Below are 22,609 nucleotides of genomic sequence, written 5' to 3'. Positions count from 1 at the left end.
TTGCTGCCGATACTATTTCTTTGAATTTAAGCCTACGCAGCATATACGGCTCCAGAGCAGATGACTGTCTGGTAGTGGTTCATTTTTGTGTTAGACGAAAGACTCTTTTTGTTATAGGGGCTTATGGTCAGTTGACATGCCAGTTCCAACCTCTTCATTCGATAATGCTCGGACAGACTGGGTCCCAGCAGTTCTCCCAGGAGCTTAAAGCTGTCGGTATTCTCGATTTCTCCCTCAAGATGCAATGTAGGTGAAGGATCACTGATATGATTTATTGTGTTTTTTCAAGAGACATATTTAGCACTGTATTTGCTGCTTCTTGAATGAGAACATTGAGCTGATTCACTGAAGTTTCTACTGAACTCTACAGAAGTGTCAGATCGTCGCGAATACTAGGCAATCAGCACTGAACCCAATGTATCTGCGCCGCTGATAGACACCACTTGAAAGTCTCTGTCTAGCTTACTCCTTCCGCCATTCTCTTTTTACTTTGTCTAGTTCACCGTTGAAGAGATGAGGAGTTCATCTCCCTGTGTTTATTTCCAGCAATTAATAGTTTTTTCTTTAGGTTCGTATGACTCAATTCTTTCATTCCCTGCTCGACTTGAAACCAATAGCATTCACAGATATGCGGGTGAAGCAAAACTTTCATCAGTTTATTTATCAATCTCTTTGGTCATTTTTCACCACAGTAGGGGAATTCCTGGCTTCACCATAGACAGCAACTACTACAAATTACTAGCATTAGATACTATTCTACCGCATTTTCAAATTAAACACCTACTGCCAATTTAAATTTGAAAAAAATCCTAAAACAACACGAACAACCATTCGTGCTATCATTACACCATCAATGGAAAATAATACGCATTGTTCCAGATCATACTAGCTGTGGGTTCTTGTCTCCCTCTGGTAGGTGCTGTAGGCTGTCAGTCGGCGGCCCTTCCACTGAAGCCTCTCTAATGGCTGATGGTGTACCAGCATTGGCTGACAAGTAGCCACTATAAAATTAACTGTCCTTTCCTGTACATTACTTAATTTCATTGTCCTTGAAAGACATTGTTAGCTTTCTTAATGTCTCCTGTGTCATTAAGTTCAGTAAATTTATCTTTGTGTCTGTTCCAGTTATAATTAAATTTTCATTGAGGCATTTGAGTCTCATCTTTATCCACTATAATGATGGACGCTGAAGATATGAATTAAAAGCTGTACCACGGCCAGCAGTTGAACCCTGGTCTCGTTGTTTAATAGGCAGGAATGCTAGCCACTATACCACCACAGCACTGTCGCTACGTTGCTGCATGGATTACTCAAGTCCAATGCCCTCCGCAACACAAACTTAATATACTGTCCTTTTCTTCCCGTTCTTAGATCATCACTACTGCCAAGGCTCTCTGGCATTGGAATAGCATCCCAGCGTTGGATCTTGTAATTAAATTTTGCTTGAGACAATTGAGTCTCACCTTTATCTATGATAACGATGTAGGCCGAAGAAATGAGTTGAAATCCGTGCCACAGCCTGGACTTGAACCCATGTCTCCTTACTTACTAGGCAGGACTGATAGTGCTATTCCAATGCCAGGGAGCCTCGGCGCTAGTGCTAATCTAAGAAAGGGAAAATAAGCAGCAGATATGAATTGAAGTTTGTGCTGGGAAGGGTATTGGACTTGGATATTCCGTGTAGCAATCTCATCCATAGTGCTGCAGTAGTGCAATGGCTATCATTCTTGCCTAGCTAAGAGTTCAAGTCGTGGCAATGACACAAATTTTAATTCATTTCTTCGGCTTCCATCATTATTCCACTTATGTTACTGTCAACGTCTGTCTTCCGTCAGAACATCTGGCACTCAAGTATTACGTAATCAGGCATTTCTTCAGGAGCGGGTCGTTCAAAACTTCGTGTAGGCCATTTCTGTGTCTTAGACAAATATTAGCAGTAGGGACTACTAATGGAGTACACAGTTTAAGTGTTGATCAGCAAGCTTTTAATTTTTAACCACTAACGAACTTAAGGAAATATTTCCTAATCTCTGCGACGTTTTTGAGGTTTTTACCATTGTTTATGTCACGTGTCTAATTCACTGCTTGTTACAGACTAATTGACTAGCTTCCTGTCTAACTTTGTCGAATACGCCTTTGACGAATAACTAACGGCTTGTTGCTGAATTACTACTTCTAAAGCATAGCCCAACTATAGGTAGTTATGCGTCTGTTCGAGTAGTCCCAAACGGCTCAATACTTCCGAGAATAATATTTCTGTGGAGTCATGTTACCACCACGGCAAGTCTCACTAAGCTAACTCTCTGGCGAAGCCGTCGGTGCAGCACGACGAGACTGCTGGCACTAACGTAACCGTGTCGATAAATTTGGACGTGGTTGTGTACATGTCGCCAGCCGCATCTTGCAGCAGAACGACGGTAAGTATGACCATCTGATGATGTCGAATAGTGGTTTCGGTGAGATATGGTAGGACTTGCACAATGTCACACAGCGTAAAAAGTTTTTCATCCTACACTGATGGAGAAAAATCGAAACACCAAGAAGACATTGTGTGACATAAAGGAAAGTTGGTAGGCATTTTTATAAATCTCAAAGATGATGTGTAATGAAATTTTGCGCCTGTCGCATAAGAGTAGCGCTACTAGCAGGTTTGCTTTACGGTCGTGTGCGTTAGTTACCTTTGAGGTTGCACATGGTGAGTTGATTTTAATCAAGAATGCCTTTAAAACTACGAAGACGCTATTATCAATACCTCACAGAGTCTGAACGAGGTCTTGTGAAAGGGCTACACGAAGCTGTATGGTCCTTCTGCGCTACTGAAGAAAGACTTGGCAGGAATGTAGCCACTGTAGTGACTGCTGGCAGCGGTGATCACCAGAATGCACGGTCGCGAGAAGACTGGGCTCCAGACGGCCACGTGATACTGCCGAGTAGGCATGCCATCGTGTTCGGTGTGTGGCTCTGGCACATTGTATTGTATCAGCAGCAGCAATTTGAGCAGCAGTTGGCACCATAGTGTCATTTTGCAGCGTACATTCCACCGACCGCAAACCACCGCTTGCGACTTCAGTGGTGTCAAGCAAGAGCTCTCACTGGAGGGCAGGTTGGAGACCTGTAGTATTATCTGATGAAAGCTGGTTCTGCGTCGTACCAGTGACGGCTGTGTCTTCGTTAGGAGGGGGGCACTGGAGGCCCTGCAACCAACCTCTCTGATTGCTAGACGCACTAGACTACATCTGGACTTATGGTTTGGGGTGCGATTTCATATGACAGCAGGAGTTCTCTCGTGGTTATCCCATGCAAACTGATTGCAAAATTGCCCGCCAATCTGGTGATTCGAGCTCATGTGCTGCCATTCATGAACAGCAATCCGGACGGTGTTTTCCAACAGGATAATGCTCGCCCATATGCCGCTGTTGTAACCCAACAAGCTGTACGAAGTGTCGACATGTTGTCTTGGCCTGCTCGATCAGCAGATCTGTCTCCAATAGAGCACATGTGGAACATCAACGGACGACAGCTCCAGCATCATCAACAAACAGAGTCTCTGGTCTGAGTGACCAAAAGGCATGGAACTCCCTCCCACAAACTGACATCCGGCACGTGTAGAACAAAATGCGTGCACGATTGCAGTCAACATTCTGGCGGTTACCCGGTTATTAATGCATTAGTATTTCACATTTGTTATGGCTTATATCGAGCTTACATTAACCTATGATCTAGCAAAATTTATCAGTTAAATACATTATCCAGCTAAGTGTATTCCCGAAATTTTATTGCTCTTCATTAATTATTGTTTGGTGTTGCCATTTTTCCGTCAATTTTTTTTTATGCATATTCTGTCTTGTGTATGTGTAAACGTTTGTGTATGACGAAAAATCGAGCTTGAGTATAGATTAAAATGTGTGTGAAATCTTACGGGACTTAACTGCTAAGGTCATCAGTCCCTAAGCTTACACACTACTTAACCTAAATTATCCTAAGGACAAACACACACACCCATGCCCGAGGGAGGACTCGGACCTCCGCTGGGATTAGTCGCACAGTCTATGACTGCAGCGCCTCAGACCGCTCGGCTAATCCCGCGCGGCTAAGTATAGATTAACATCGTAGTTTGTGAGCATACAGTCATGTCACTGACCGCCATCCATAAAAACCGTTAAAAACTGACTAGTGTGACGATGTAATCGGTGTGTGTGCGCGCGCGCGCGCGCACGTGTGTGTGTGTGTGTTTGTTTGTTTTGATTTATGGACGCTCAACCCCAGGGTTATCATCTTCTGTGCTCGCGAGCGGAGGCATTAACGGTCAGTGCGACACGAACAATAAAATCGCTTCGAAACAGTCGCAATCGTGCTGACTGAAGTCATATTGACATATCAGATACGTGATCCGTCTGGAATAGGTACATGAGCACTTATATAAACACTTTCTAATATGTTACAGAGGGATCACACTACTTAATTTGGGATATAAAATAATCTCTAATATACTATTTGACACAATACTGTCGATCATACAGAGGGAGATGGGGCCGTACCAATGCGGATTCCTTCCTGGGAAGTCAACTATAAATCAAATATTCACCCTAAGACAAATCATGGAAAAAGCAAACGAATACAGAGTTGGCCTCCTCAGGGGACACCGCCTTAACGTAGCACTGTCCGTGCGGGCGAGGAGGTCTGCGTGCTCCGGATCCGGAGGGCTATGCCGGCGGTAGCGTAGCTACCAGCAGGGTCACCTATGCCGGACAGGCCAAAGGGGAGGAGCCAGACAAAGTGTGTCCCACAACGATCTATCGCCCCCTTTACTATCCCAAACCTGTCCTCACCATTTCCTTTCCCTGTCATTCCCTGGTATATGTACAAAAGGGCAGAAAGACCTCTATAGGCGCGGAGAAGCCAATCTTTCTACGGGAGAAAACCCCGAATGAAAAATCCTGGTCCTCCAGGTAGGGGGTTGGCGACGGGCTACCAACCCGTCCTGGAAAAAATAACCACCTGTACTAGCATCACAGAAGAGCCTCGGATAGGACTGATCTCTATAAAACGACCTAAGCAAGAACAAGGACTATGGAAGGAAATACAACTAGGGACCTGGAATGCCAGAAGCCTATACCAACCTGGGGCAGCAAAATGTGTAGTAAGGGAGGCAGATAAGTATCAAATTGATCTATTGGCCCTGCAAGAAACAAGGTGGACAGAAACCGGAGCTACAGAAATGGAAAACTATGTCATATTCCATGGAGCCTCAGAAACAAACCACTCACTAGGAACTGGTTTTGCAGTGAAGAAATCACTCTGTACCACTCTCATAGATTTTAAATCAATCAACCTCAGAATCTCACTCCTAACCATAGACACGGGAAAACACAAACTCACATATATAAATTGTCATGCCCCAACCGAAAAAGCGATGACATCAAAAAAGATATTTTGTACGAGGAATTAGAAACGGTGTTAGACAATGTACCAAGTGAACATTACAAAGTTATCCTTGGAGATTTTAATGCGAAAATAGGGAAAGAAGCAGCCTTCATGGGGACCATCGGAAAGCACAGTTTACATGATGTGAGCAGTGATAACGGCACTAGGCTGGTTAGCTTTGCGACTGCAAAAGGCTTGTTTATAAGTAGTACTGATTTCGACAGGAAGAGAATATATAAAGGAACCTGGGTGTCTCCAGATGGGAAAACAGTGAACCAAATTGACCACCTAATTGTAGAGAAGAGAATAAAGAAGTGGATACAAAATGTTAGACCGGCAAGAGGTGCGGAATGTGGATCAGACCACTTCCTTGTCAGAGGAAGGATGAAAACAATATGGAGAGCCAGGAAGCACAAAAGAATGCAAAGAGTCACTCGATATGACCATGAGAGTCTGACTGAAGATAATATAAGAAGAACTTTCAAGATAGCACTAATAAACCGTTTGAGGCTTTGAATGAAGAGGAAGGAGATACTGTGGTAGATCAGAACTGGAAGGCGATTGCAGAGACCATTAAAGAAACAGCCCAAGAAGTAATCCCAAAGCGAACTAGGGGAAAAAGAGCGTGGTTCAATGAGGAGTGTGAGGGAGCTATCAGGGAGAGACAGCACGCCAAACTACTGTGGATACAAAGCAATATGCAAGAAGAAGAAAAATCGAAGTTTGAAGAAACACGACGGCAGACCCAAGCCACATTGAGGAAAGCAAAGAGAAAATATGTTAAAAGTATCATGGAGGAAGCTGAACAAGACTTTCATGAAAATAGGTATAAAGAACTTTATAGAAAAGTGAAAAGTTTTAAAGGAGGGACATACCATCAACACAGATTCATAAAAGATGCCAATGGAAGAATGTTAACAGAAGATCAAAAAATTGGAAGAAGATGGATGGAATACTTCAGAGAATTACTAAACTCTAATGAACCAACCGAACTACTTGAGTTTGATGAACCAGTAACAGTAGACCCAGAATATCCTCCACCCACCATTAAAGAGATAAGGAACCAGATTAAAAACCTTAAGAATGGTAAAAGTCCAGGTGAGGACGGTATTCCTGCTGAACTTCTCAAGGTTGGAGACGAAATCCTCTGTTTCAAAATCCACAAGCTAATCGAGCAAATTTGGGTAAAACATGAAATACCAGAGGAATGGAAGGTAGCTGTGATATGCCCCATATATAAAAAGAAAGACAAATCCGTATGTGACAACTACAGGGGCATAGCGCTACTCAACACCTGTTATAAGATCTTCTCCAACTGCCTATTAGAACGAATAAAACTTACAGCAACAGACATAATTTGAGAATACCAAGGAGGTTTCCAGGCAGGGCGATCAACCACGGACCAGATTTTTGTCCTAAAACAGGTCTGTGAAAAAATGTACGAATACGGACGAGAGATACATCTCCTGTTTGTAGACTCCAAGAAGGCTTACGACAGTATACATAGACCTAGCCTGATTAGAACTATGACAGAAAAATGGCTCTGAGCACTATGGGACTCAACTGCTGAGGCCATTAGTCCCCTAGAACTTAGAACTAGTTAAACCTAACTAACCTAAGGACATCACAAACATCCATGCCCGAGGCAGGATTCGAACCTGCGACCGTAGCGGAACTATGACAGAGTTTGGTATACCAAAGAAGTTGGTCAAACTGGTAGAGGTATGCCTAAATGACACAAAACTTAAGGTTAAGGTAGGCAATCAAATGACAGAAAGCTTCCAAGTTGTAACAGGATTACGCCAAGGAGATGGGCTGTCATCTGTCCTCTTCAACCTGGCACTTGAGAAGGTAATGCGGGATTTCAACAAAGAAAACATCAAGGGCATTCAAATTGGTAATGAACACATTACGTATCTGGCCTATGCAGACGACATTGCACTATTAGCATGCACACAAGAAGATCTGAAGAGAAGTATCCAGACCTTGGAGTTATTGGCAGCTAGGATCGGTCTGCAAATTAGCTCTGAAAAGACAGAGTATATGACCATAGGAAGAAAGATCCAGAACTCTCATGATTTAATTGTGAACAACACCAGGTATAAACATGTGAAAGAGTTCAAATACCTTGGATCATTTTTTACAGAAGTAACATCAACTGAAGCAGAGATAAAAGCACGACTGCAGCCGGGAAACAGATACTATCACTCTCTAGACCCTATATTAAAATGTAGAAGTGTCTCGCAACAACTAAAGCTACGGTTGTATAAGACATTAATAATGCAAGTAGTACTTTATGGTTCTCAAACCTGGAGCACTCGAAAACAAGACCTTAAGCGACTGCTAACATTTGAAAGGAAAGTCCTCAGGAAAATATTTGGACCAGTCAGAGATCAGACTACTGGAGAATGGAGAAGACTCCATAACACTGAATTAGAAGAGCTGTACAAGGAGCCTAACATCTTGGGTGTGATGAGAAGCAAAAGACTGCAATGGGCTGGACACGTTGTTAGAATGGAGGCAACAAGATGGCCCAAAATCACAATGGACTGGATCCCGTCAGGCAGCAGACCAGTGGGAAGACCTAGAAAGAGGTGGATCGATTGAGTGAGAGAAGACCTGTTGCAGCTGGGAGTCACGAAAAACTGCAGACAGATAGCAGAAGACAGAGACGGATGGAGAGCTCTAACTGTGGTGGCGCGCGGTCCTCTGGGCCTGATCGCGTGAAGAAGAAGAAGAGAAGATACAGAGTTGGCACGCCTCACCTCTTTATAGATTTCAAAGTAGCTTATGATAGCATAAATAACAGTTATATCAAGCTGTAGATGAACTGGTAATCTCTAGGAAGTTGGTAGGGCTGGTGAGAATGACAATGAGCGAAACACAAGGTAGTGTAAGAATAGGAGTAATGATGCCTTCTCTTTAATGCCGCCCTGGAGGAGGTGATGAGAAACATAAACCTTCTGAATAGGGGAACGATCTTCTATAAATCAGTGCAGATACTGGCCTACGCAGATGACATAGACATAATAGCACGAACCCAAAAAGCAATGGAAGAGACATTTACAGCTCTCGAACAGGTCAGTAGGAACATGGGGTTAATTATTAATGAACAAAAAACAAAATATATGGCAGTTGGAAAAGCACATAGAGAAAATGTGCCAAATGTAATAACAGTGGGCAATTATACAGTTGAGAGAGTTGAACATTTCGAGTACCTGGGCTCGACAGTTACACATCTAAATGACACCTCCTATGAAATTAAGCAGAGATTAATACTAGCCAGCAGTGCCTATTTTGCCCTTAGAAGACTTCTATCCTCAAGGCTCCTCACTCGTACCACGAAATTAACTATGTATGAATCGCTTATACGACCAGTGCTTACATATGCCTCTAAAGCCTGGACATTAACAACTAAAGATATTGAAACACTGGATGCATTTGAAAGAAAGGTACTTAGACGAATTATCGGCCCAATCTGTGACAGAGGAAGATGGAGAAGGAAATACAACCATGAGTTGTATATCAGATACAAAAATCAACGCATCAGAAGGATAGTGCAATCATCCAGACTGAGGTGGGCGGGACATGTGGCTCGCATGAATGACACAGAAGTACCAAAAAGAATATTACAAGAAATGCCAGGAGGGCAGAGAGGACGTGGTCGACCAAGAGCCAGATGGGAAGATGGAGTAATCGAAGATCTTACGAAGAGGGGCTATAGAAACTGGAGAATATTGGCAAAGGACCGAGAGAAATGGAAGGAAATTGTAGAAGAGGCCAAGGCTCATCATGAGCTGTAGACCCAAGAAAGAAGAAGAAGATGTCTATCGTATCTTGGGGATTAATCGTCCGCGTCGGGGCGGTTTTCTGTAGACGTGAACACATAGTATATGCCTTAAGTGTGGAAGATTAAGGCAAAGGAAATTGTATGTAAAATGAGAACGTTTCACGAGTGGCTGAATATTCGCTTAACCATCGTGGTCTTGTCGTGGAGACCACATCCATTCGAGTTGCGACCGTTACGCGCTCCCTCGTGAGAAGAACTTGCGTGTTACATAACTAACGTGAACTGTGCGTATCAGAACAAAAAGTAGTTATTGCACATGTGATTTCTGCTCTAAGTAGAACAGTTTTACCAGAGTTTTGTGTGAACTACACTCCTGGAAACTGAAATAAGAACACCGTGAATTCATTGTCCCAGGAAGGGGAAACTTTATTGACACATTCCTGGGGTCAGATACATCACATGATCACACTGACAGAACCACTGGCACATAGACACAAGCAACAGAGCACGCACAATGTCGGCACTAGTACAGTGTATATCCACCTTTCGCAGCAATGCAGGCTGCTATTCTCCCATGGGGACGATCGTAGAGATGCTGGATGTAGTCCTGTGGAACGGCTTGCCATGTCATTTCCACCTGGCGCCTCAGTTGGACCAGCGTTCGTGCTGGACGTGCAGACCGCGTGAGACGACGCTTCATCCAGTCCCAAACATGCTCAATGGGGGACAGATCCGGAGATCTTGCTGGCCAGGGTAGTTGACTTACACCTTCTAGAGCACGTTGGGTGGAACGGGATACATGCGGACGTGCATTGTCCTGTTGGAACAGCAAGTTCGCTTGCCGGTCTAGGAATGGTAGAACGATGGGTTCGATGACGGTTTGGATGTACCGTGCACTATTCAGTGTCCCCTCGACGATCACCAGTGGTGTACGGCCAGTGTAGGAGATCGCTCCCCACACCATGATGCCGGGTGTTGGCCTGTGTGCCTCGGTCGTATGCAGTCCTGATTGTGGCGCTCACCTGCACGGCGCCAAACACGCATACGACCATCATTGGCACCAAGGCAGAAGCGACTCTCATCGCTGAAAACGACACGTCTCCATTCGTCCCTCCATTCACGCCTGTCGCGACACCACTGGAGGCGGGCTGCACGATGTTGGGGCGTGAGCGGAAGACGGCCTAACGGTGTGCGGGACCGTAGCCCAGCTTCATGGAGACGGTTGCGAATGGTCCTCGCCGATACCCCAGGAGCAACAGTGCCCCTAATTTGATGGGAAGTGGCGGTGCGGTCCCCTACGGCACTGCGTAGGATCCTACGGTCTTGGCGTGCATCCGTGCGTCGCTGCGGTCCGGTCCCAGGTCGACGGGCACGTGCACCTTCCGCCGACCACTGGCGACAACATCGATGTACTGTGGAGACCTCACGCCCCACGTGTTGAGCAATTCGGCGGTACGTCCACCCGGCCTCCCGCATGCCCACTATACGCCCTCGCTCAAAGTCCGTCAACTGCACATACGGTTCACGTCCACGCTGTCGCGGCATGCTACCAGTGTTAAAGACTGCGATGGAGCTCCGTATGCCACGGCAAACTGGCTGACACTGACGGCGGCGGTGCACAAATGCTGCGCAGCTAGCGCCATTCGACGGCCAACACCGCGGTTCCTGGTGTGTCCGCTGTGCCGTGCGTGTGATCATTGCTTGTACAGCCCTCTCGCAGTGTCCGAAGCAAGTATGGTGGGTCTGACACACCGGTGTCAATGTGTTCTTTTTTCCATTTCCAGGAGTGTATTTCACCGTGTGTCCTTTCCCCAGCCCTGTAGACGTTCGTTACTTACAGGAACGCACGCTGTTGGTGGAACTTGCCACGGCGTATCAAGTATATGGATAATTACAGACACCGGTCAACAGCAGTCATCGTCGTAACGTGTGTCCTCCCGTAATTATGCTAAATGGCTCTGAGCACTATGGGACTTAACATGTGAGGTCATCAGTCACCTAGAACTTAGAACTACTTAAACCTAACTAACCTAAGGACATCACAACATCCATGCCCGAGGCAGGATTCGAACCTGCGACCGTAGCGGTCGCGTGGTTCCGGACTGAAGCGCCTAGAACCGCTCGGCTACAACAGCCGAGCGAAATTATGCACGTTGTTGCAGTGCCGCTGCGCGTTATTGGACGGGCTTCGGCGCCCGCACTTACCCTTTGCCCTTGATGATGTACTTGCCCTTGGTCTTGCCCTGGGCGCAGGTGAACTGCGAGCACGGCTCGCGGATGCGATGCCACGTCTGGCCCACGGCGTAGCCCTCGTTGCGGCGTGCGTCGTAGCACTTGCCAGGGTGCTCTGTGGGACAGAACAATGTCACATTTAAGACATTAAAACATCATCCATCCATCGCTAGTAGCTAGCTCTACGAGGGCTGTTCGGAAAGTAAGTTCCGATCGGTCGCGAAATGGAAACCACTGAAAATCCGATGAAGCTCTGCACAGCTGTGTTGGGCAGTGTTTCTAGTATGCCCGTCGATCGCTTCACGACGCTCTTTTAAGTTATGAGAGCACAGTCAGCACGTAAAGATGCCTAGGGAACAGCATTTCCCGCCAAGTATGAGGACAGGGTGAGAGATATCGCCTGATGGCATGAATCCCATACAATGTCATGCGGTTCCTTCTCCGTGACAATTTTCGGCGGAACTCTGCAGGGCAATGAAGACGCTCCTGTAGCGTTTTCGATGGGAAGCCACAACACATCCCGTAACAGGCTGGCCGTGAGTTTCATCTCTACTGCCATGAACTGCTGGCTTTGAAGCCAACATTTTGGCACACTCAGCGACATGAAGACCAACGTAAAGTATTGGCGGAAAGTACAGGCGGCTGCCTTATATGACGAGAATATGGGAAAGTTGGCGCAACGCTGCGACAGATGTCTACGTCGGAACGGCGACTATGTGGAGGTAGCTGTAATGTGTGGCTAGAGCAGTTGAAAATAAAACATTTCTGATTTTCATAGTGGTTTCCATTTCGCGACCGATCGTAACTTACTTTCCGAATAGCGCTCTTGTCAAAACTGCAACCCCACGATGGAAGCATGTACATTATCCCTCTATAGGGTGTAACAAAAAGGTATGACGAAACTTTCAGGAAATAATCATCTTTGAGTTGAAGCTCTTTTAACAAAACATATGTTTTTGGAAGGGGTCCACTTTTAGCAAAACACAATTTTGTTTTTTATCCATACATGTTTCACTGCAGTTGCAGCATTTTCAGTGGGCTTTTATTTTATGGCTGTCAGAGACAAAGAATGTTCTTCACTGTTTGTATACATGTAAATATTGAAATATTGGTTTTTAAATCGTGATTACAGATGTTTGAAGAAACACATAAAATTATGAATTCATACCTTTTTACCACATTGTGTGGTTTTTCTGATGTATTATGTTTCTACAGTGACTGTTTTGTTTCACAGTTTGCCATCTGCAACCACATACACCTTAAAGTAGACAAATTTTTGAAGCCAAAATTACGATTTAAAATTGTTATGACTATGCCTGAAATAGGAAGGTTGCGTGTATGTATCTATTTACAGTATGTTTCACTTATGTTTTGTTTTTTCCTCATCTTGTTCATTGTGAAGCACTATATATTGAGCTGTCACTGAAACAGTTGAAGGTGTTTCTGGTGGTTGTTCTGAATCTTTCAGAGGCGTCCTGTGCGTTGTGCGTGTGTGTGTGTACGAGAGACAGAGACAGAGAGAGAGAGAGAGGGGGGGGGGGGGGGGAATGGGTAGGTCTGAGGATTTTATTTTTCATTATTATTATTTTATTTTACTTTTCTTTGTGTGAAAAGGGGGAGAGAGACAGAGAGTGAGTGAGAGAGAGAGAGAGAGAGAGAGAGAGAGTGTGAGAGTGAGAGTATGTTTGAGGATTTTTCCTTTTTGTGTGTGTGTGTTTGTGGGTGGGGGGGGGGGTGGGGGGGGGGTGGGGGGAACGTTCCTCAGACATGTGTACCAATAATAAATCGTAAGGTTGTCGTGTCTGTCTGTTTGAGCTCGCTTCTCCAAAACTACTAGCAAGATTCTTGCAGGTGACTTCAGCATAGTTTAGGACGCCATACAGGCTTTAGCTCGTCAAAATCGGATCCCGGAAAAAAAGATATCGTGATTTAAAGTTTTACAAAAACCGCCTTGTCCGTCTGTCTGTTTGGACACGCTAACCTCCAAAAGTAATAGACGAATTATTTTCATGGTGTTTTCACAGGTAATTTGAGCGTAACTTGGGGTACCGTATAGAGTTTATTTCATGAAAGTCGGATAACGAAAGAAAAGATATCGTAATTTAAAGTTTTATCGATACTAGTATTATAAATGCAAAACTAACTCTGTCACATTTTCACGATTAACCCGCTGAACCGATTTCGACAAATTTTGATGTGGATGTAGCTTGAACCCTGAAGAAGATCACAGGTTGCTTTAGAAAGTGTGTAGTACAAGATGCTTATCGATCTGAAGAATATGACGCGATTTAGGAAAGAATACTTAGAGACAATGGGGTGGCACCGATCAGCGGATGGCAGCGATTAGTTTGTTAACGTCGATACATTCTGCCCTAGAGAAGTGTGGTGAGCGCTACATTCTACCCGGTTGAAGACTGAACTAACTACAATCGGCCACTAATCAAATTTCGCATTGTTGTCGCAGTGAAGTACACAAGTGCTCTTCAAACAAATTCCTTCTTATTTCTTCAAGTCTTTCAATCAACTTAAATAACGTTTGCACATGAATTTTTAATGAGTTAATTGTACAGATGTATTTGTGAAATTTTGAACATCATTTGAGATCAAGGTTTACGTTTTTAAATTATCTTGTTGTAATGTTAGATTATGAAATTCTGTAGTATACATGTTGGGTAACACCGGTCAAGTGAGTGATCGTCACAACCCCTCACAGACTTAAAGATACTAATGCATTGACCTTTTATATCTGTGTTTCTTTTAACTATAGTAGATTGCAAGAAAGTGTATTCTCTTTATGATGCCTAGGACTTGGAAAAGGACTGCTGGCAGGGGAGAACGGACTGAGGAAAAGCTGCAACAGGCAATAGTATTTATCAATTAAGGGCGTTCCATAAGGGCATCAAGTAAATAATTCAACATTCCATTCAAAAAATTGCGTGACAGGAAATTTAACGAAATTTCAGGATGTCAACTTTTTGGTCGAAAAGTAGTTTTTACTCAAGAGCAGGAGATAGCTTACGCTGAACGAGTAAAGTTGATGGACAATACATTTTGTGGACTAACTCCATATGCCGAGGCAAACAATGTGCATAACAATTTTTCCAAAATTTCCTGCTTAGCTGGCTTTATTATCATACTGTCTTACAGTCTTTAACCGACAGGAAGAACAATATTTTTTGATAATTTGGGAACTGTGATGACAAAACCTGCTTTCACACTGGGTCGTATTTTTAACAGGGACGAGACAGGAGTGACAACTGTCCAAGAACCTGGAAAAGTGATTGGCACTAGAAGAAAAGAAGATTTGGCTCTGTGGTTAGATGGGAGCGAGGAAAAATGGTAACAGTAATTTTTTGCATGAATGCTAGAGGGCACAATATTCTGCCTATGTTTACATTCCCCCGAAAAAGAACGTCCCCACATTTGCAAAAGGATGGCCCTCCATCTGTGCTTTATGATTGTTCCCGTAATGGTTGGTCAAATCAAGCTTTAGTCGTTACTCTGCTTAGGCACTTCATTCACCACTCAAAGGCTAGCGTAGACAATAAAGTACTTTTGGTTCTGGAGAATCATAGTACCCATGCCACCTTCCAGTCATATGATTTGCCTTATGATAACGGTATAATTATGCTCTGATCCCACCATAATCGTCTCTTCGGCTTCAGCCGCTCTACGTCTGATTGTATTCACCTTTGAAATCTGGCTTTCGACGTGAATGTGATATCAGATCCACATGCCTACAGAAAACAATCCTGTATGATACTGCTGGAGCGTTTAACACTGCGCATTCCATATTAACCACTATTAGAAATGCTGTTCCTGGGTTCAAACAAACAGGTATTTTTCTTATGAAGCCAGATACAGTAACAGATGAAGATTACTTACCAGCTGAAGCCATTTTGTAACATGATGAAATTCCAGGAATAGCCGTAAGTGAGTGACGAGCCAGTGAGCACATCACCTACGAGCAAAACGAAGTCGAGTGACTTGGCGCATTCAGGATCCTGTTTGGCAAGTAGGCCATCCAAATCACCTTCCAGTGGCCAGATGGCTCCAATGACACAGCCCAAAGAAATTCTTGATATCACTTCTCAATCAAAACGTAGATCTGTTTCAGAATTTGGAGAGCTAAGCCCAACACCATCTTCAGAAGGTCAAAACAAACCAAAGAAACCAGAGGAAAACACACAAAACAATCAGAAATTTTAATTGGAAGTTCTCAAAAGAAAAAAACTGGAGTGCAAACTATTAAACACGAAATCCCTTAAGGAACGTAGGCCGAAATAGGCAAAACGAAAGAAACCAACGAAGACAACGAAAGCTAAGAAACGCAACCACAATTCAAAGTTTGGTTCCCAAGCAATAAAGATTAAGAAATGTGGTTCGTTTGCGGGGAATTTGAGCAAAATGGCAAAGAGTGGTACACATGTACAAGCAGTGGGCTTTGGAGCCATCCTCTTTGCAGTGGGGCTGATTCAGCTATAAACTATTTTACTATTTTTGTGGCATTTGATTGAAGAAGTAGTAGACCCAAGCTTTAGTTCTAATTTTAAAAAAAGACTCAAACTTTTATTTGTCTCTCTCAAATAAGCTAAACACGTTGGTAACTGTTCAGTTAATTTCCTCGCAAGGCCTATTTTTTATATCATTCTTCTGGTTAAAATTATTTCAAGCTATATTATTTGTAAGAATTTTTAACACAATGGATAAAATATATGTGTATAATAATTAAATTTCAAACTTATTAAAATACACGGGATAAATATTAGATTGTTATTGTTCCATGGGTAGGAGAATGCTGGTATTTTGTTTGGCAGATTCTGTGCTAATGGATTGACCACAGGCAGTAGAATATATTTATCTGTCGTTTCAAGAAAAATTTCAAATTTCAGATGGACAAATTCTGAGTCATTTGATTCCTTGACTGATAGGTGCTTCCTCATTCTCCTATTCTTAGAAAAGCTATTTACTTTTTGACTTTCGGTCATACACTCTAAGATAAAAACAACAGCGCACTATAAAGAAGCAATGTGAATAGGATGGAAATCGACAGGTGTGATGAACATGTACGGACAAACAAATGGTTACAATTTCGAATGGGAAAGAGAGAAAGAGCAAATCAATAACGTGTTGGTCTATCTCCGGTCCTTATGCAAGAAGTTATTCGGCTTGGAATTGATTGATAAACTTCTTGGACGTGTTCTGATGGATTTCGTGCCAAATTCTGTCCAAGTGGTGACCTAGAGCATTAAAATCTCGAACTAGTTGGAGCGCCCTGCTCATAATGCTCAAAAGTTCTTAATTTGGGGGTGAGATTTGGCAACCTTGCTGGCCAAGGCAGAGTTTGACAAGCACGACAAGCAGTAGAAACTTTTGCCATGTGCGGCTAGGCATTATGTTGCTGAAATGTAAGCCCAGGATGGCTTGCCATGAAGGGCAACAAAACGGGACATAGCACGTCGTCGACGTACCACTGTGCGGATGACAACTGTAGAGGTCCTGATATGGAAAGAAATTGCGAGTCAGACCATCGCTGCTGGCTGTTGGACGGTATAGTAGGCGACAGTCAGGTTGGTATCCAATCACTACACCGTCTGAGGCGCCTCGAGACACGTCCTCACTGGTCATCAAGGCTCAGTTCAAAGTGAGGCTCATGCCCGAAGGAAATGCTACTCCTCCCTCTCTCTCTCTGAGCGGCTTCCCCCTCCTACTCCTGCCCTGTCTTCGCTCTTCATCTCCCACCTCCCACCCCACGTGTCCCCTGCCTCTCCGTATACCCGCTGACGCCCCTACTCTCTTCATCCTGCCGCTTCCCCTGCTGCCCCTTGCTCTCCCCTCCTTTTCCATCCTCTCTCCCCTTTCCCTCGGCAGCTCCCACCTGGCAGTTTTATTCTTCGTCATGTGTGCTACAAGTGGGTTTTAAGTGTGTTGTTCTGGAGTATTTTTAATACTGTGGCCAACTTTTAACCCGTGCATGTCCATTCAGTGTCTTCTTTGTGTTTTAAGAATCGCCAACTGTGTTTTTTAACTTTCTGGTGACTTTTTTTAACTGTCCCCCATGAATGTCTCCATTTCAGTCTATTTTCACCTCCATTTTTACTCTGTTTTATGTTCCCCTTTTTTATCGCCTTATGTATGTAACTCTTTATTCTTATTTTAGTTGCATTCCAGGCCGAAGACATGTCTGGAGACGCCGTGGACAGCGGTGGGATACCAACCTGATTGTTATCACTTCTGGTATCTCAATGTAGCTTTCTGTGACACACTAGACAATTCTTTCCCATTCCGCGAAAGCAGCAGAAGACATTGCTAATGATGTTTTTCAAAGAATTATTAAGTGGTTATCTGAAAATGGACTCTCCGTAAAGAGTTCAATACCGCAGAACCCCTTGATAATGTCTTTGGCACGATTAACTGTTGCTTTTTCTCTAATGGGATTACTTATAAAACTAGTATCGGCTGAAAGAAGTACCAATTTTGCTTGATCAATGTTAAGGTCATTCACTTAGATAAGGAATAGGAGTGGCTCCAAACTTAATCCTGTGGGACTCCGTTCGTAATTTCTCCCCATTCATTAAAATTTTGCTCTTCTTCCAATGTTGTTTGAATAAGTCAGCACAACCTCTTACATTCTGCTTGCTAATATGAGTCAAACTTGTTGTTTGTAAAACCATCAATTCCTAAAATTTAAGATTTTCTGAGAGAGTAAAATGATGTAAGCAATCAAACGCCTTGGAAATATCACAGAAAACACTATCTGGCGATAATTTATTATTTAAGGTTTCTCATGTTTGATGACAATGTATAAATAGCATTTTCAGTCGAGCAATCCTTCTGGAATCAAAACTGTAATGTGATAAGTAAATTATTCCTACATAAATGTGAGACTACTCTAGAGTACATTACTTTTTAAAATATTTTGGGAAAAAAAGTCAGTGAGGAAATTTGACTATAATTATTCACGTGTTTCTAGTCACCTTTCTTATAAACAAATTGATCAATAATATACTTCTGTCTGGAAAAATTTCTTGTTCTAATGACGCATCACATATATCACTAAGAACAGTACTTACTAAGTTGAGACAACTCTTAAGAATCTGTCTGGAATACGAAAAACCATAAAACCTTTTGTTTTTGAGGATTTTAATAATTTTATTATTTTCAGTGAAGAATGTTGGTGCTGTTACTTATCAGGATGGTTATTAGCTTCGGTTTCATCTGAAAATTTCGGAACCAGGGAAAGAGTTTATGATCATGAGTTGAATCTTAGTCTAATGTTAATATTTATGGCTGACTAAAAGGCGTCAATCTTCTACCGATTTCTCACAGGCCAGTTTTAGAATCATCTTGAAATCGGAAGGAGATAGATTGAGGTACATATAGGCCCAGAGACACCGACCTGCAACACCAACTGATCGTCATTGTAACCATACCTACAAGAACTGGGCCCCAGAGAAAAAAAAAATCCTTTCTCTCTGCTAATGTTGCACTGGTTCTCTTAACATTTCAAATTTGGATGCTCGTTTTTCTGTCCCATTTGGGGTTTTCAATACATTTTCTGATGGATACTAGAACTAGGTTTCAAAACCTCGAAAGAGGATCAATTCTGAGAGCATTTTGTAATGCTATCGGTTCCGCAGTAAAACGGAACAACTTGAGGTCAGTTGCAATAACTTGCAATAATTCTCTTTGGGGACAAAGACAGCAAGGTTACTACAGAAGTCTTCTAATATCGAAAACCACCAGATAACAACTGAACAAAGTGTGGTCAATGAAGTTTAACTTAAGCGGAGACACTTCAGTTAATCGTGCCAAAGACATTTTCCTTAAAACCGTAATAGAGATAGTATACTTTTTCCGCCTGTTACCTGAGTGGAGTCCCAAATGGACTATGTGCCTTTCGAGTTAAATGCAATGGACGATGCTACTCAAAGAATGAAGTGTTATCACTCCATGGGGTAAAATACCACTTTTCCGATGTATTCAAAACTTCTTCAATATGATTTCAAATTTAACTCTCCTGTATGTCGGGCACTTTATGTAATTAGGTAAGTGATTAACGACTTTGGTTGTATCACTGTGCACCAATACCTCAGAAAATGTCTTGTTTGGTACAAAGGAATGAATGAATGGCGTCCTTCCACCTGTTTGTTTCTGTATTGGGGGCCTCGTTGAACACCATTTTTACATTACTGGAGATCTTCTTTGCCGGTTAGACTCTCAAAATAGAGTTCCTTGACTGTCTGTCTTCTCATTTACCCAGAACTGTTCTTACTACTTTATGTATATGCCATCTGTAGTACTTGATGTCTTCCCTCTTTAATCTAATCTTCCTTGTGTCTTTCGTAACATTTCAGAATCATCTGTATGGAACTTAAGATCTCTGACTCAGAATTTTGAAGATTTATTTTGCAAGGACCTTTCTCGTTCATTCTAAAAAAGTCTCCGTGTAATTTTAATTTTCTAAAATATTTCATGAGTCGATCCCTTTCCTGGTAAGGTTATTTTATGCCTCTTAGCCTCTATGGTACTAACCACCAAACCTTTGGACGCTTTAGTTTGCGAAGAACGTACTGTTCAAGCCTCTGAGCTTCTCTTAACCTTGCCTTTCTTATAATTCTAAGAGTTTCACTTGGCTATAGATACTCTATTACTGTGATAATGTTGTTGTGAGAGTTTAAATTGCCAATAGGGGACTTCCTCGTATAGATGTCGTTCGCCCTATGAAATCATTAGCTATCGTGTTTCATGTAGTCTTGGCTTTACTTTCACCAGTTACTAACTGAAAGATCCTCTCAAGATATTTGAAGCTGTAAAGTGTTTCAGTATTATCTCTTTCCAACACTTGTAATTATAAAAGTAGCTGTCCCGCGAGCTTTTCTCTGCATATAACAGGATAATATATTCTCGGCTTTCAAAGTGTATCATCTTAGATAAAATTATTGAACGCTAGACAGCCAGCACCACCACCGTACTCATGAGCTAGAAAGTACCTGAACTAAGTTGATTACGAAGCTCCAGAAGCTGTTTCTTGTGATTTAGTTCTCTTTAATTTGTACACTCAAAACCTTTGGTGATTTTGCCTTATCGGCCGACATACTCAATTTATCAACGATGGCGTACCTTCTTATGTGGAGACCTTAGCAGGTTGTATGTGTGTTTATAGTGTATTTAAAACCGTGGCTGAACAGTGTGATTACATGGCGACGTCGCAAACTTTCAGGGACGATAGAGAAGAATAAATGTATCAGTCTGAGGAAGGAACCCTGGTCCGGAAACGACTGATCTAAAGTTACAAGCGACCTTTGTTCTTTTAATCTGACAGTGGGCCTCTTCTACTGCAGGATATTTGCTTTCCAATTATGGGAGGAAGTAGTATGGACCAAGAAAAAAGCGTCTTGTAAACAAGGGACAAGAAACGCATACCTTAAGACAGTAAACTGGTAGCCAAGATCGCAGGAATTCTTTTTATTCCATGATTAACGGGTCGGCGAAACTAAAGCCACCATCATCGGATGTTAGGACACATACAGGTTACAACATCAAGGCAAACCTGTATGTGTCCTAAGATCCGATGATGGCGGGTTTAGTTTCGCCGAAACCGGTAATCATCGAATAAAAAGAATTCCTGTGATCTTGGCTACCAGTTTATTGTTTTACAAGCATCTAGATCGCCCCCACATGAGCACAATGCGCTCCCTACAGCATACCTTCAGAGCTTCAGCACTTCTTCAGCAGAAGAGAAGGCTTTACAATAGCTACGATGGACAACTACTCACAGTTCTGGAGGTATGAATTCTAAAGCCCGTTTTACTGGACGTTTTTTCTTGTTTCGGTGCACACTGCCTCCTGCCAAAACTGGAAAGCAAAGAGTCTGCAGTAGTAGAGGTCCACTGTAAGAGGTATCAGAATGACTTTCGATTATAGTTTTGTGCCGGCCGGGGTGGCCGAGCGGTTAAAGGCGCTACAGTCTGGAACCGCACGACCGCTACGGTCGCAGGTTCGAATCCTGCCTCTGGCGTGGATGTGTGTGATGTCCTTAGGTTAGTTAGGTTTAAGTAGTTCTAAGTTCTAGGGGACTTATGACCACAGCAGTTGAGTCCCATAGTGCTCAGAGCCATTTCATTATAGTTTTCAACTCTATCGCTTCCGGACCTGGGTTCCTTACCTCAGATGGATACATTTACCCCTCTGCATCATCACTGAAAGTACGTAACGTCACGGAATCGCCCTGTTTGCAGCAGGCCACTCATAAGTTTTAAAGACATAATCTTCTACCTCTGTTTGTACTGGAATTGATTAAGCCTTTTGTTACCTTCAATAACAGTTAATTCTGTATTAATTCTGAAGGTGGCAGGGGTAAAATACAGGGAGCGGAACGCTATTTACAGTTTGTACAGAAACCAGATGACAGTTCTAAGAGTCGAGGGCATGAAAGGGAAGCAGTGGTTGGGAAGGGAGTGAGACAGGGTTGTAACCTCTCCCAGATGTTATTCAGTCTGTATATTGAGCAAGCAGTAAAGGAAACAAAAGAAAAATTCGGTGTAGGTATTAAAATCCATGGAGAAGAAATAAAAACTTTGAGGTTCGCCGATGACATTGTAATTCTGTCAGAGACAGCAAAGGACCTGGAAGAGCAGCTGAACGGAATGGATAGTGTCTTGAAAGGAGGATATGAGATGAACATCAACAAATGCAAAACGAGGATAATGGAATGTAGTCGGGTTGCCTCGGGTGATGCTGAGGGAATTAGATTAGGAAATGAGACACTTAAAGTAATAAAGGAGTTTTGCTATTTGGGAAGCAAAATAACTGATGATGGTCGAAGTAGAGAGGATATGAAATGTAGACTGGCAATGGCAAGGAAAGCGTTTCTGAAGAAGAGAAATTTGTTAATGTCGAGTATAGATTTAAGTGTCAGGAAGTAGTTTCTAAAAGTATTTGTATGGAGTGTAGTCATGTATGGAAGTGATAAATAGTTTGGACAAGAAGAGAATAGAAGCTTTCGAAATGTGGTGCTACAGAAGAATGCTGATGATTAGATGGGTAGATCACATAACTAATGAGGAGGTACTGAACAGGATTGGGGAGAAGAGGAGTTTGTAGCACAACTTGTCTAGAAGAAGGGATCGGTTGGTATGACATATTCTGAGGCATCAAGGG

At 42.9% G+C, this 22,609-nt stretch overlaps 1 protein-coding gene across 1 annotated transcript in view; it reads right to left on the bottom strand.

Moving 5' to 3' along the window:
• The window catches only part of LOC124545969 (U-scoloptoxin(16)-Er12a-like), a 113,115-nt gene that overhangs the window by 9,936 nt on the left and 80,570 nt on the right, over positions 1 to 22,609 (bottom strand). Inside the window, exon 3 of the mRNA XM_047124933.1 lies at positions 11,420 to 11,561. Within this exon, the coding sequence (XP_046980889.1) occupies positions 11,420 to 11,561 (142 nt within the window). The remainder of the gene's footprint in view (positions 1 to 11,419; positions 11,562 to 22,609) is intronic.

Source organism: Schistocerca americana, chromosome 8 (assembly GCF_021461395.2).
Source record: "Schistocerca americana isolate TAMUIC-IGC-003095 chromosome 8, iqSchAmer2.1, whole genome shotgun sequence".
Classification (NCBI taxonomy): domain Eukaryota; kingdom Metazoa; phylum Arthropoda; class Insecta; order Orthoptera; family Acrididae; genus Schistocerca; species Schistocerca americana.
The sequence above is the reverse complement of the archived record's forward strand: the minus strand, read 5'-3'. Positions and strand labels throughout refer to the sequence as shown.